The sequence below is a fragment of the Thunnus albacares genome, chromosome 24, assembly GCF_914725855.1.
Source record: "Thunnus albacares chromosome 24, fThuAlb1.1, whole genome shotgun sequence".
In the NCBI taxonomy this organism is placed as follows: domain Eukaryota; kingdom Metazoa; phylum Chordata; class Actinopteri; order Scombriformes; family Scombridae; genus Thunnus; species Thunnus albacares.
Window position 1 is genome coordinate 1,130,038 of NC_058129.1, and position 16,044 is coordinate 1,146,081.

General features: G+C 38.5%; 1 protein-coding gene across 2 annotated transcripts in view; it reads left to right on the top strand.

Moving 5' to 3' along the window:
• Window positions 1-10,964: 10,964 nt before the first annotated feature.
• The window catches only part of anos1a (anosmin 1a), a 38,365-nt gene continuing 33,285 nt past the window's right edge, over window positions 10,965-16,044 (top strand). Inside the window, exon 1 of one of the 2 annotated variants that reach the window (XM_044345419.1) lies at window positions 10,965-11,422. In XM_044345419.1, coding sequence (XP_044201354.1) covers window positions 11,180-11,422 — 243 coding nt within the window. In that variant the 5' untranslated portion in view covers window positions 10,965-11,179. The remainder of the gene's footprint in view (window positions 11,423-16,044) is intronic. The other variant, XM_044345418.1, reaches the window with a different exon arrangement.

The following is a 16,044-nucleotide window of genomic DNA, read 5'->3' on the forward strand; positions in this document are numbered from 1 at the left end:
TAACGCTTGTGTTTAAATGTTTAAATGGACTTGCTCCTTAAGAGACTACAGAGCTGCAGCAGATCCACCAGAGCAGCTTCAAGTGGCAACTGTAAAGTTTCATTCTGCAAAACATCTTTTTTCAAGTAGTGAGTCCTGGAACTCGCTACTTGATTACTAGAAATTTTCTGCTTACTACATCACTTTTAAGAGAGCTACCAAATCCTGGTTAATTCAGCAACAAACCTGTACTCATGTCTAGCTTTCTGCAGATATGTTACTACTAAATGTGTATTTCATTGTATCTTTTTTAATCTCTTATTTTCACAAAATCCCTTCTAGGGACGGGTGTTAGCATCCACTATAAACACTGTGATACTTGCATCAGACATGTTAGAAAACCACAAATTATGAGCCATGTTTTTCTCTTTTCCGTCTGTGCCACTGGTCAACAGGTGTCACTGATGGTCACCATGGAAACATGGGTCTTAGTTCTGAGTTAGTATTGGGGAAGGATGGCTAACTTTTTAGGCTTAAAATAAGTCACTTTTTTGTGAAACTGTCTAACTTGCATTAAACTAACCTAAGATTAAGACTGGCTTAACACTACAGACCACTAAAATATCTTTGTGAAACCGGCCACTGGACAACTCTTTTTGCAGCTATTCAGGGCATGTTTAATGGGGAGAAGACCTCAGGGCAGAGCTGGAGGGAGTACAAATCGCATCTGGCCTGGGAGTGCCTCAGGATTCACCAGGAGTAGCTGGAGGATGTGACTGAGGGGGATGCACATCTGGGCTATGCTGCTTGGTTGGCTGCCACTGTGACCAGAGCCAAAAAGCTGGAGGTATGGATGGACAACATAGCATACCAAATTTCCTAAAAATGATCAATTATAAGGTTATTTTCTGTCATATTATTACAGGCCATTAATATGTGATTGATAACATCAATATATATTTTTAAATTTTAATAGATGATAAATTAACCATACTAAGGTAAACAATAATTTATAAGCTCTTTTCAAGAATGCCATATTGGAAGCAAAAGTATTGTGCACTATAGGTTTTTATAGTGGGACATTTTCTTATGGATCTCCTGCAGAAGATGTTCAAATAGTGCTTGCATCCCCTTTTGCATCCCTGCTGTACGATGATGTGTTTTATGTTCAATGTGTAACACAGTGTGTTTGGAATAAACAGAAGAAGAAGAAGAAGGTAGTCAGTAGCATAAAACATGATAGTCACCATAGTTGAAGTGTCATAAAAAGCCATTTATAGAAACTATAGAGAATCTTAGGAAACACAACAAAGACCACAGTACTGCACACACTGTTGTACTGTCTCTTGCCCAACAATGTTCCTGTCAGTGCACTGTAAACTATCTTATAAAGGAAAGATACAAAAAAGGGATGGAAGGATGAAACACACTGTATTCAATTTAACAGTATTGTAATGTAAGTATGTTTACTCAAGTATTTAAATTTGAGGTACTATTTTATGGGCTTTTTCATTTCTATGATTCATGCTATTTTATACTTCTACTCCACCACAGTTCAGAGGAAAATAAAGCACTTTTTACTCCACTACATTTATTTGTCAGCTATAGCTACTTAAGAAATTAAATTTTTATGTATAAAAGCTACTGTATGATCAGTTCATGATTAACTCAACAGTATATAAATACTCACAATTTGCTCCACTGACAACTCAAGCTAAACTGCAGCAGTAAAATGCTTATCAATACACATAATTAAATGTAATCATAGAATACGTACTGGGGCACTGAGGACTTTTACATGTAATGGAGTATTTTTACAGTGAATACAACTATTTCCACAACAACTGAAATTTAAGGGGGACATTAACAGCTGTTTGAGCAAAACAACTTAATTTAAGGATAGAACCTTGGACAATTTATCTGTAATACCGTGTTAAATAATAACCTTAAGCCATGTCTTCATGTGGAAGCAGCTTAACAGGTAATCCTGTGATTGGACAGTATACAAACTTCCATTACAGTTGTTGTAATGGAAACCACAGGGAGATGACCAACCTCCTTCTTTTATGAGGTGTACCCCGTTAACTGGGGCTTCCCTTCAGTAACAAGTGCCTGGGAGCAGTGTGGAAATACCATTCAGCTGTCCATGTGGAGCCTGAAGGACCCCACACCAGTAACTGGGATTCCACCAGCACACATGCAGAGAGGAAGACATGCACACACACAAGCGCAAACAGATGCAATGGAAAACAGATGATGGGAAATCCACACTAAACAGTGATTCATGTGGGCTGGCTGATACCAATACAGATATTTCTTTGGATTGAAACAACTCCTGCCTGATATGTGTCATTGAAAGAAAATGTATAACAACCTGGATCTTATTTTAATAGCTGTGTCCATCATTTCTGTCAGTTAGGATAACACTGTACTCAGTCACTCAAGTTAATTGCTGAGATTGGGAGACAGTGACATCGCTACAATGAAGTCTGATGTTCAGACAAGTTGGAAACAAGCCAAGTGTATCCAGATTATAAACCACTTTATTTAGAGGTAAAACCGAATGTGAGCACACCTGAAATGTTCCAGATAATCTATTTATCGTTTATCATTTTCTCCTGCTTTAAATATGTCACCATATTCCCAGTTTCCAGTCATTCACTTGATGAGTACAATGTTAATGTTAGTGACAGGAACCATTGCCAAGACTATTTGTAAGAGATATTTGTATGCTACTTTATACTTCCACTTCACTACATTTCAGAGGGAAATATTGCACATTCTTCTCCACTATATTTATTTAACAGCTTTAGTTACTTGAAATAATATATGATAAGCTTGTAAATTACACTGCATTATTAAAGATGAATCCAGTAGCTCCCAACCTTTTTGTCTTGTGTCCCCTTACGAAAAATAGTGTGTAGTTGTTGTGTCTTGTATAAAATCAGTGTGTAGTTGTGGCTCCTTGTCATTGTTCAGATGTCTATGAGTGTCTATGTCCACTAAAGAGACATTTCCTCTCTAAATGTCTGACATGGTTTCATTTCAATAAATGTTCAAATGATCCAATATTTCATGAAAAATCAAAAATTAGAGAAAAAGAAAACAAAAACTGAAAACAGATTTGTGTATCAGAACAGAAGTTTTTGGCTGGAGTGGCCATGGAACAGCCCTATAACTGTGATTGTCCATGAGTGATGAAGTTACACCATTGGTTGGTTGGCCAAGTGTTAGAGTTCTCCCATTGGCTGTTGGTCTTTCAAAATGAATCGGCGTGAGATGATGGAAGTGGAGGACAGCAGTATGACACAGAACGACTGTGTTTTCTGCTCTGAGCTCTGATGCTCTCAGCTCCTGTGTTAAATGCAGTTAAATCAGCTGACGTATACCAGCATCTCTGCGTCTCCTCCTCTATCATCCAGTGTGATTGATTCTCCGGTTGACAACGCTGTCAGCAGCCGGCAGGAGAGATGCTCCACGGTGCGTTTGAATTTTATAACTGAACTAATACCAGGACACAAACTTTTTATTTCTCTGACGTTTTCATATCACAAACGATAAACAACAGCATTAAAACACGAGTCTTGTAGGTAAAACATGTGACTCGGCTGTTATGTCAGTTTAGTGTGCTCTGCAGGTGCGCTTGATTTGACTGTAACTGCAGCTGTCAGAACTTTCATTTACAATTTCCACCACAGCCTTCATGATCATCGACTGGGAAAGAGGCAGAAAAAAGGTGCATAGAGGCATGAAGGAGAGCGCACAGTTAAAGCACCCCAAATAACCATCACTCTGAAAAAACTCTCAGAGTGACAAAACAATAGAGAGTGAAAAACAAAAGACATCGGCAGAGTGAGACAGATGAAACAGCAGGGAGAGTTAACAGCTAGGTCATTTTAATACTTATAATTACAATTAAAATATGTTCTCTTTCAAAATCAAACATCTTAAGATATGAGTGGAAAGTTTAATTCTTGCAACTGCATTTATAACCTTTCTTTGTTTGACTCAAAGGTAAGCTTAACCATGTCATGTGATATGATACTTCAGTACACTTTAACAGCAACTATTACTGGGACAACTACAGAAAATTGGGTTTTGATCTAGTCTCGTTTCTTCTTTCATCTCCCATTAATCATCTCATGACCCCTCAGGTTTATCTGGTGACCCTTTGGAGGGGCCTGACTCCTAGGTTGGGAACCACTGGACTAAACTAGCTAACTGTATATAAAGTAGTGTAAACTAGCTCCACCTCCAGCAGCTACAACAGTAACATGCTGCTCTAACACTGATGCTTCGCTATTAATAATCTAATGATGTCATATAGCTCATAATAATACTTATGTACTTTTACTTAAGTAGAATTCTAAATGCAGGATTTGCTACTATATTGCTACTTTTTCTTGATAAGTACTTCTTCCTCCACTGCAAAAACAGTACTTAGACCATCAGTGAGAATAATCTATCAGTAAGAGTTCCTAAAGGCTGAACTGCAGCTTTTACAGACTATTGAGTAAAATCCTCTCGCACCACAATAAAAGCTGATAATCAGACAGCTGATAAAGAAGGGCTTTCCTCCAAAATGACCATGGCTATCCTGTTGCTGTGCACTCTAACAATGGCAGACATGACATTTGGGCTTTTGGAATTAAAAAGGTCTTCATTCCACCTTGGGGGCTGATCTAGTGGAAGCAGTCTGGATCTGTAAACTACAAACACTTCAGCCAAAAGGTGTCAATGAAGACTTCTCTCTGAGACTGTGTGTCAGGCCAGATAAATAATTGTCTTCCTTATAATGTCACAGATAAGATGATCTTTTCATCATTATCTTATTGGTTTTGGCCTCTGAAAGCCTTTGTAGTACACAAATATACTTTGTGTATTTTTTAGAAATCTTTTTAGATTTTTGTGATTGGTGCTCTTTGACCACTGTGATTATCATGAGCTTTGATTAGTCTTTTACGACAATAAGATCTTTAGGCAATATTGGCCAGTTTTCACTGTTTTTAACCTGTACTAACAAATAACTGTCTTCATAATTATCCCCATTTTCCAACACATGCTGTGGAAACACTTTTTGAAGATACAACACACTTTCATACTTGTCCTGTAAGTTTCTCTGAGACAGTATTAATCCAAGGAGAAGAGAGTCTTGTTTTCTCTCGTAAAAGTGAAATACTTCTATTGAAGTAGAATGTAAATCTCACATTTATGTAGCTCATCAATCACAGACACTCTCCAGTCAGGCTCTTGAAAGTGTCAAAATTATTTTCTCCAGCATTTTTCAGACTGTCTCTCTCTGTTCCTTATCATCTGTGGTCCATTGCTGCATTAAAGACGCTGGGACACACTTGAAACTCGTTTCACTTGTGATGAACTGATTTTCTCTATGAAAACTTTTCACAAGCCTTCAGAAAATCCTGCAGGTTAAACTGAGCTAACCAAACACTTCTAGTGCTGACTGACAACAGACACGCTATAAACAGACGTTGAGACACTCGCTAGCCACAGGCCACTAGCTGCTAGACACTTGCAATATCAAAGGGGACATATTCTGCACATTTCTGGGTCTACATTTTTAATCTGGGGCTCTACTGGAATATCTTTGCATGATTAACAGTTCAAAAAACTCCTTTTTAGTTTCTGTTCTCTTTAAGTCCACCCTCTTGTGGAGCCACTTTGTTCTGAATGGTTAGCTTCTGGAAGTAGCGTGTCGGCTGACTTCTGCTGGCTGTCGGTCAACAAACCATGAAACAAATTAGTAGAAGGATTTCACTCCTCTCACTCTTTACTCAAAGTGTCAACTTCTCAAAAACATCCATACATGTTCAAGATGGAATCCGATCCGAAATATGAAAGTGGACAGTGCAAACAACACATGGGAGAACCTTAGCAACAACCTTAGAAACAAAGGCCTCAGAACAGATGGCTGTTAATGAGCATGACATCAGCTCGCAGCAAGGAAGAAAAAAAACCTTGCAAACAAAGTGTTCAGGGGATGTTGAAGGCCTGGCTTTTGACTTGCAGGCAGCATTTCTACATATGTTCAACTCAAGTTTCGGAACTTTGACTATATTTAACATCTGACATCATAACAGGATATGAATAAAACAATACCACAAAAAACACAATACGTCCCTTTTAAGGTTACAAACAACTCGCAATGCAACGCTCTCTGTAGGAGCTGATAATACACCAGCACTCTCCATTCAAATAGAACATCTGGTCTAGTCCCCCCCCTTTTTCAAAAGTAATTTTTCATTAACAAAAGTCTTACATTTGGACCAATACAATATTTTCAAATTCTACTTTGGATGATTTGTATAAGCCTAGTTGTTTTAGTAACATAGTGACCTCTGAATTTTCTGTTGTGTTGTACTTGGTCCATCTTTTAACATGAAATTAGTTTTTATTTTATAATATGCGCTTATTTGTTTCATCCTTGTATGCATCAGATGATATCATACACGCAGATCACATGGGTGCTCCGGTGATCAAGCACCCATCAAAAGGGTTGAGCACCCACGGGGAAGGCTAATCAAAAGATAAATGAATAAATAAATCAAAAACTGCATCTTTAAAAAAAAAAACTGCTTGTATTTATTCTATTATTACTATTGGTGAGTGTTTTAACTACGAATCACATTATCCAATTTAAATTGTTACAGCTGTGTGTGTGTGTGTGTGTACATTAAGGGGCGTAGTCACGTAGCCAACTGCCAATGTAACGTGAGAGTCGGCTAAACCAACATTCCATCATGTAGCTACCTACACAGCAAATGTGAAAAACAGGGGATGATCGGGTGGAAATGGACAAATTTGTAATAAAAAAAACCAAGAGATGCCGAGTGTAAAGACAGTAAAAATGATCCCTCAAGCAGCAGCACCAGCAGTGGCACCAGCGACATGGACAGCATAGGTCAGGGAAGAACCTACCAGTCCTGTGGATTGTTGATGATACAGCAAGAAACAAAGTGCTTTGTGAATTATGCTGTGGACTATATGCGTATATATGTATACATATGCATACACACACACACACACACACACACACACACATACACACACACACACACAAATATATATATATATATATGGGCTCCACGATGACTCAAGGAAGACTTAACCACCTTGTGGTATTGTTCTGTCACAAAAACATTGCAAGGAGCAGAAGCCTGGATGCCATAGCTGATGAGTTCATCAGGTACACTGCTGTGAGAAGAAACACGTTCCTTCTTTGGAAACAGCCTGTAGCCAATAGTGAGTGGCTCTGAGCCAATTCTTTTTCTTTCTTTCTTTTGCAGTACGCTACTGTGTAGGCAAGGCAATGTTTTGTGAATGGATGTGAGTAAGTAATGTATTGGTAGTTAAATTGCTTGTGTAGCTATTGCTCTTGGTTGTACTGAGAGATTACACACACAGCTTAGTGTTATGTTGTGAATGTGGCCAATGTGTATGTAAATACTGCATGATGAATACCAAGTTATGGTATTAATTTGTGTATTTTTTGCTTAGGTATTGCTATTGGTTGTATTATATACATATGAGCGATGTAGTGCCCCCTCTAGACTGTGTGCTGGTACGGTGAGGTCTGTTATAATTTGTAGCAGAGCAATGTCACATTTTGTTGCGGGTTGTGTCTACGTCTGATAGACAACAGCAGTCTGCATCATGGTAATTACTAAAGTAAGCGCAATATAATTGATTTTGTGCCAATCATCACCTTGGTGGTATTCACTTAATTTTGGCACCCACGGGTGGCTTTTTCCAGGCTATATATATACTGTGCATAATATACCATTTCTTGATAAATGAAAAGAAAAACCAACATAAAATTGGCACTTAACACAAAGTCCTGGCATTTCAGTGGTGGATCAGTCCAGCACAACACTAGACAGTGTATGTATTGTGCTTTAATTATATTTCCCAAATTAGCTGTGTTTACATTCTTTCATTCACTGTATTAAAAGCAGTGATGGTGAGCAGGAGGTTTGTTAGATGTGTGTGTTTTAGATGGTGGTGGAGAGTGATGTCTGACAAGTTGCTCCCGTAGCTGTTCAATTGCTTTGAGATCTGGTAACTGTGAAGGCTGTATGATATCATTTTCATACTCCTCGAACCATTCAGTGAGCATTTATTATGTTTCGACACTCATTTATTCAGGTTGCTCCCTTAATTAGTCACCTGTCTGTATATTTAGTAACTGTGGAGAGGAAGTAGCTTCATTGATACTGTATTTGACATTTTGAAAAAAACAGCCAATATTAGCCTCAGCAAACTGGCAAACACGACTGCACACACAATGAGTCAATTACACCGTCATAGTGTGTTGTTTTTATTTGTGAAACAGTAAGTCGGGCACTCAGCAGGGAGCTCACAGGGATTTTCTCCTTCCTGGTGTGTGTATGGACCACCAGAGCATCAGCTGCACACAGATCTGGGGGAAACTCACTTCATTAACACGCTATTTTAGGAGCACCCCATGCAGATGCAAAACGAAACATAAACACGCCCCATGTAAATTTCTCCAGTGGGTATACTGGGAGGGATTCAATCATTTCGGTCAAACACATGAGAGTCTGCTCACTATATGTGAGAGTGAGATTGTCAGAGTAGAGGTGTAATGAACCTGACACTGTCTCTGAATCAGAGAGGTAAAAACTCTTAGCTGTAAAGGCTCATTGGGCTAAAGACATAGTACCATAAAACCCAAGAGGGAGCACCACAGTATGAGTGTGTGTTTGTAAATGCAGTTTGGCTGGGAAAAATAGGCATCTCATTAACACCGCAGGATACTCCAGCAGCGCAAGCGGGGCCCCTTTTGCCAGGCATGAGAGAACCGACAACCTGAGGAGGATTTCTTCAGAGTTTCCGACACGTCATGTTTTCTCCTTTCCCTGGGCAAGGAAACCAGTGGTGCCCTGCCTGCTTATGAGAGATATGTTTGCGGTTACTTTAATAGAGGAGTCCATAAAACTGTTGTTTTTTAGAAGCTACCAGTGAACATTACAGCTGGGATTCCCTGCAAAATACATCGCCTGCATCCCCCCCCCCGAAATTGGCTGCGCTGAGGAGAAAACACTCTTCTGGAAAAAGTTCCACCTGTGTGTTTAAAATAACAGATTGACCAACGTAAATGTTTCCTCTGCATTAACAGAACAGAGAGAGGTGTGAGAAGGTTTCCATGGTTCTGCAACATCTAGCCTTACTGCAAAATACAGTATAACCATTAGCAAGACACCATTAAACTATTGCAACATACAGTAAATGTTGCTAATTTTGTGGCAGCGATGATTATGACACATTTATATGATGCTCACAATTTATTTTTTTTCTACTAGGTGTTGGAAATGCTCATGATATTTACACATTACATTACACAACAAAAACCTATCATCATATCCATTTTAGAGCAATTAAATGTTATGTGTTATGTAGAGCAGTAACTAACCATTATTTTCATTATTGATTGATCTGTTGATTATTTTTTCTCAATTAATTGATTAGTTGTTTGGTCCATAAAATGTCAGAAAATGGTGAAACTTGTTGATCAGTGTTTGACGTCCTCAAATGTCTTGTTTTGTCCACAACCACAAGATATTCAGTTTACTGTCATAGAGGACTAAAGAAACCAGAAATTTTCACATTTGAGAAGCTTGAATCAGAACTTTTTTTTTCTTAAAAAATTACTCAAAACAATTAATCAATAATCAAAATAGCTCAATCAGCTCTAGTGTCATGTAATAACAGGTGATGGTATATGAGGGGGGTATTGTAAGTCCTGTCTTGGGTTAAGAATGGTCTTTAGTGGTGGTGAGGACGCTCCTGCACAAAGCAGAACATCTTGTGAGTGAAGTAGAGGATAGTTTCAGGTCAACAGGTATATTGATGATGAGAATCCCATCTCCACTTAAGAGCAGAACATACAACATACTGATAAAACAACAGGGAGCACCAGAAGCTTCCTACTGGTCTCTTATGTGGCTGAACTGTCAGAGCATCCAGCCAGAGTCACACTCACCACAAACCATTCAACATATTAGGATCTCTGCTTGTATCCAAAACAGATAACAATTCTTGTTTCTGCGTCAGAAACAAAAATTTTAGTCGAAAAGTAACATAGATGGTAGCTGCTACATTAGCTACCATGAGTCACAATAGTCCCATAAACTGTGAAGTGAACAGTTACGCTACATGTTCACCTGCTGCACTTTACAGGACTGTGGTGACTCCGGATGGAACGCTGTCTCTGAATGTCTCATAATGAATTTAACGGTTCCATCTATGAGAGGGACAGACTGAAAATGACTTATCTGTGCTCTCTGTCTGTTTGTCGAGTCCACCCAATATACAACTAAACGTTATCATGTGACTGAAGTTCATTTATCTGCTTCAGTTTCAGTGTCCTGGTATTGTGCACGCCGGCTCTCTGTGCTTAATACAGAATGTCTCATACAGTATGAAAAGATAATGATCCCTACGATGTTTGATGTCATCATGCAAAAAGTATCTATTTTCTTGTTTTCTGTTCATATTTGCTTGTCTTTGTTCAGCTTTGTTCTTGTTTTGGCTGGAACTGTGCGCAAGTCCATTGGGAGCCACTATAACCCGTCAAAACGAGTCAAATTCCTTGTATGCATAAACATACTGGCTAGATTCTGATTCTTCAATGTGCAGTCACAGAAAAGAGGACAGAAGAAACAGAACAAATCTTGAAATGTTTGGTTCATAAATGAGCTGTTAGGGACAAATAACATCAAGGAATAAGGCCAGTCATGTAATTAAGTATGTCATGTCTTTGGTGGTGTAACACACATTTGATTTACTCATCCATGATACAGCAAATGAAATAAAAAATGAGAATAACATAGAAGAAATAGAAAAGAATAATAGATATAGTCTAATTTAAAAAAGTAAATAGAAAAAACAGCTTTAACACACGTTTATCCCCAGAAAGTCATATGTCTGACTCTCTTTCTGACTTTTCTGCACAATACATGGAGAAGTTTTAGCAGTAAATGGCATCAGGTGCTCTGACACAGTCTGTGGTTGAAGTGAACTGACAGCTCCGCCAACTGGGATTAAAGCTGAAGCCTCTCAGCATCCTGATTTAAACTGTGTACGCCTAGATCTTATAGCTCCTCCCTTGGCTATATAATTGTAGACTCAGCTGGACTTCCATCAGATTACTCCCCACTGCATGCCCTTGTTCCACAGCCCCACTCCTGGACAGAAAGGGCGGAAGATGCTGACCACAAGCAGCGGTGTTATGAAGAGCTTGTCTCTGTGGATTATTTTCCTCTTAAGCTCCGGTGTTTACGCCAGGAAGCAGCGCGATGATAGTGATGATGATGAGTCCTGGTCGGAGAGTGTTTCCAGGGCGAGGTGCGCGTCTCGGTGCCTCAGTCTGCACAGCGTAGCTGCGCTCTCCACATCACTGCAGGTAAAGCACAGTTCATAAAGTAACTCAGCGATCAAGTTGGTCAGTCATAGTGATTTAGTGTTTTACATTACATATGTGCAGGCTACTTTGAACTTATCTCAAAGCCATAAAAATCACATAATCAGAGCTTTCATCAAAATTTCCTCTAATGTGATGTAGCCTACTGGTGGCGCACATTGAAGGACCAAATTAATAAGTTTATTTTAGGCCATATTATAAGTGTCTGACTACAATTTACGAAGTTTATTTAGACCAATATCATACATATATATCAGTGCTGATAAACCCTTACCAGTGTTTATTCATTTAACTCATTGCAGTTTGTGTATAGCCAACTCTTTAATGAAAAGTATGAAAATAAACTTTTGAAAAGTATCACAATGAACAGCATGTTTGCATGTTGTGTAAAATACATAATTCACTGCATTATCAGGCAACTATAATGTATAGTTAGAAAGCAATATGCATAACAATAGAAGCAAACATGATGGTCACGTCACAAAACTTCTGCAAATTTCAGGTGTGTGAACTCTTCATCACCTCAGTCATATTTTGCTCCTGAGTTAATTGCACTGAGGAACTGTTCTGCTGTGTGTATTTGTGATCAGTGTTTGAACTGTGTGCATGCACTGATGATGGAACCATGCGACTGCACTGATAAAAAAAAACTGTTCATAGCTATGTGGTCATTAAAATGAACTGAGTAGAACTGAAGTTGATGTACTGCACAAACACTGAGAATGGGCTTTTCAGGAAAGTAGGAGACATCTTATGTCCAGCAGTTCAACTTTTGAAATATTTGCATACTTATAGATTCTGGATTTTACATTGAGGCTAAAAGAGCAGATGTCATTGAGAATTTGACGTTTTTTTGTAAAAAAAAAAACATATCAGACACAAATAAATATTAAAAACAGAATATTTTTATGTATCTTAAAACAGATGGGATGCTACAGCTCCACACATGATGATAATTCATCTATTTTTTAAACATTACATTCCATTTTTATTCAAATCTGCCCAGTGTCACTCACTGACTAACTCATCGATGATATAGTTCATCGATAATATAAGACACACACATACTTCATATAGAGTAGATAACTCTTACTACCTTACTAAAAGTCTGTGGAAGACTTCTGCTTACTGAGTGACAGGAGCCAGACCATAAGGCTTGTTATCCTGATTATATTATTCAAATAGATCTATCCTCTGTCAGTAAGTATCTCCCCCCACACACAGACACGTGCGCACACACACACACACACACACACACACACACACACAGAGTTAATGCAGCAAGTCTGCTGCAGGCTCCAGAATGATGTCAACCCACTTAGAGCAATGATAACTGCACAGAATGATGTTCCAGTCCACAAAAAATAAGAAATCACAAATGAGAAATCAGAGTAAATCGTGAATGCCTCTGCGGTGCTGCTTTGGTATTCTTTTGCATTGCAATTGCTTGGTTTTTATCACCACTAAACCAAGAAGTAGACATAGACGTAGAAGTTGATCTTTTGAAAGTATCTTAGCTCCAAATCCTCAAAACTACACCTCAGACATACACCAGTTGATGCATCATTCTTGGTTTAACAGTGCACAGCATTCAGCAGATGTGAGTCAGTGATAGTTTTGTGCAGCACTGATATCAAATCATCGGCTGCTGAAGTGTGAGGAACACTCACATTGACCACTTGGGGTGGGGTAGAGGAACAGGGCAGGACTGAGATCATGAATGATGGGACAGGGTCAGAGTAGATGTCCGGTCAGTCCTCCCCCCCCCTCTCTCCTGTCATAGATCATCTGTCCACAGGAACAATATGCTTCTGTTACTGCTATATTTTATTGCTTTAGTCCCTTTAGAAAAAAAACTGGGACTATTTCAGTGCAGATCAGTAATTGTATAGACAGAGGCCCCACTGGAGGGGAGCTGGGTTCTGGGGGCCCAGAGCTGGCCAGGGCCCCATGAACATGACAAGGACTTTAGATATTTATTGTGTAGTGTCGTTGTTGTTGAATTATGTCAAGAAACTCCAAATTTGTGGTCAGGGCTTTCCTGCAAAAGCGAGACTGTCTTTCAGTGGAACTTTGCTGAATAGATAAAAGTAAAAAACTCCCAAAAAACAGAAATCAGAAATTATATGAGCAAGTTTTTTTTAATAAAGTGTTTGTTGCTTTTTTAAATTTATTTTAAGAGTGTGCTGTATTTAATGTTTTTAAGGTAGAGCTGCACTGATTAGTCGATTGACAGAAAATGAGTAGGCAACTATTTTGATAAACGAATCATTTTAGTCTTTGCCTTTGTTAAGGAAAAACGTCAAACATTTGCAGGTTGAAGCTTCTCACGTGATGATTTGAAGCTTTTTTTATATATGATTAAACGAGTAAACTGAATATCTTCTGAAGATGCCAAATAATTGTCAGATTAATCAATAATATGAATTATATCAGTGAATTGGATTGACTGATATGAGACTCATTCAATTCAAACGTTACCCATAACAACATAGCAGACTTGCAATATTCAGTCATACGCAGAAACCACATTAATAACAATATAATTCTGTTGTAGGCAGCAGCTGTCGGTCAGATCTCCTTCACCTGCAGCTTCTCTGAATTATCACAAAGCAACTTAATACAGATATCAGTTGATGAAACGGATATTTTAAAATTTTCCTTCATGCACCTGGTAAAACTTCAGGTGACAAACTTGAGGCTGACACAGACACCACCAATCCATCTGACCTTACAACAGTATATTACAAAAAATCAACAATCGCTACATTAATAATAATACTTTTGATAAAATATTCCAAACTCAAGGTTAATTTATTAGCTTTTCCTGGAGCTTTTGACTATATTAGAGCATGGAACTTACTTGGACATCATAATGTGACCGAAGTACATGAGTTTGGTTGCGTGGTGGTCAAGGCGTAAGAACATCATAAAGAACCAGCTGTTACCACATGACTCAACTTTTGTATATAAGTCACATGATGACACCTGAGCAAGTTTCTCTTTGCTTAAGAAGCTTGTGGGATATGGTTGAAAGCTCAGAAAAAAATAGTAAGTTAACCTTATTTTTTAGAATACTTGTCTTTGAATCTGTCTTAAAAAATAGTCAGGTGCCCAAATGAACACTTGTTCATACTGACCATTAGAGGATCCCTTCATAAAGTACTTACAATGTAAGTGATAAGGGACAAATCCATAGTCGTCCTTCATTCAAAGATGCATTTAAAAGTTGATCTGAAGCCTCAGCAGTCTGAGTCAGTCATATCAAGTGGATATCTGCCACATTTTTAGCATCAAATTCCCTCTTTGTGTTTCCTCGGACAGTGTTTCCTTGTTGATCTGTGGTGGAAGTATAGTGACAAAAAGAGGGACTTTGGCACTAAAAAGAAAGGCGATGTGGCACCTGACTGTTGGTGCCACACTGCCTATCAGTTAACTGCCATTGTTATAACTGTAAGTCCCCATGGCTCCACCCTAGTCAGCAGCACCATCTGCAGTCTGTGGGACGAGACAGGAACAAAAAGGAGTCCTGGGACAGAAATGTACTGTGCTTCACTCTGTTGGGTTTAAGTATCCAATAATTCAGCTGGAAAACTACCTGCTTCTGGTTTGTGGTGTGTTTGTGTGTTTTGCTTAAAAATACATGGATTTACGTGAAATATACTACTAATAATAAGGTATTAATACAAAATGTTTGAGTCATTTCCGCTCCTATGTTTTACTGAGTTTCAGTGTATTACTGTTCCACGCAAACCATTAACAAACATGAATGAATCACATTACCACAAACTAATTGGTGCACAGTGCAGTGGGAGAATTGAAGGCCTTGCTGGTAATACAGCCTTGCCTAAGGCATTTGTGTGTGTATGGGGGGGTGGAGGGGGTTTGCCATGATGGATTGGGCAGTGACTGTGTGATATTTACTTGTTTACCTCATCCTTATTTAGGTTCATTTGATATGTTTGGTGATATTTACAACCCCCAATCAAGTCATTTATATTGGCCCATGGCGATGAGTCAATCGGACCGTCCCTACATGTTATTATTCCTGCTGGGAGCTGCTGCTTGTTCAACCACTACATTGTCTGAGCAGCTCCACTGAAGCAAAGTGTAATGATCCGCTGAAGTGGAGCTCAGTTAGTCTTGAGGAAGTTTAAAAAGAAGAAGCACAACCTTCACTTCACTAATCCTCATCCCCAGAGGAGACAGTTTCACTCAGCTTGCCATCAATCACGCTCTATTTATTTATCGATAGAACAAATGTCAGTGTTTGAAAGGCCACATATAACAGCAACACTCACAACTGTGTGCAATCCCACAACTCATTCAACCTTGATGATTAATGTTATTATTATGGTCTGTCCATGGTTTTCATTGGTTTTTAAATGCAAATGTAATGCAACACACTTTGAAGACTGACATGCAATGCACACAAACAGAATGATATGATGATAATTTGATAATTTACATCATATCATTGATAGCACATAATGATAATTAACACCACATAATGGAGGAAGACGTTATGTCCTATATTCAATATTACGTACAATTAACAAACTTTAAAACATTAATTCATTGCACCTTTAATTGGTGTAATGACC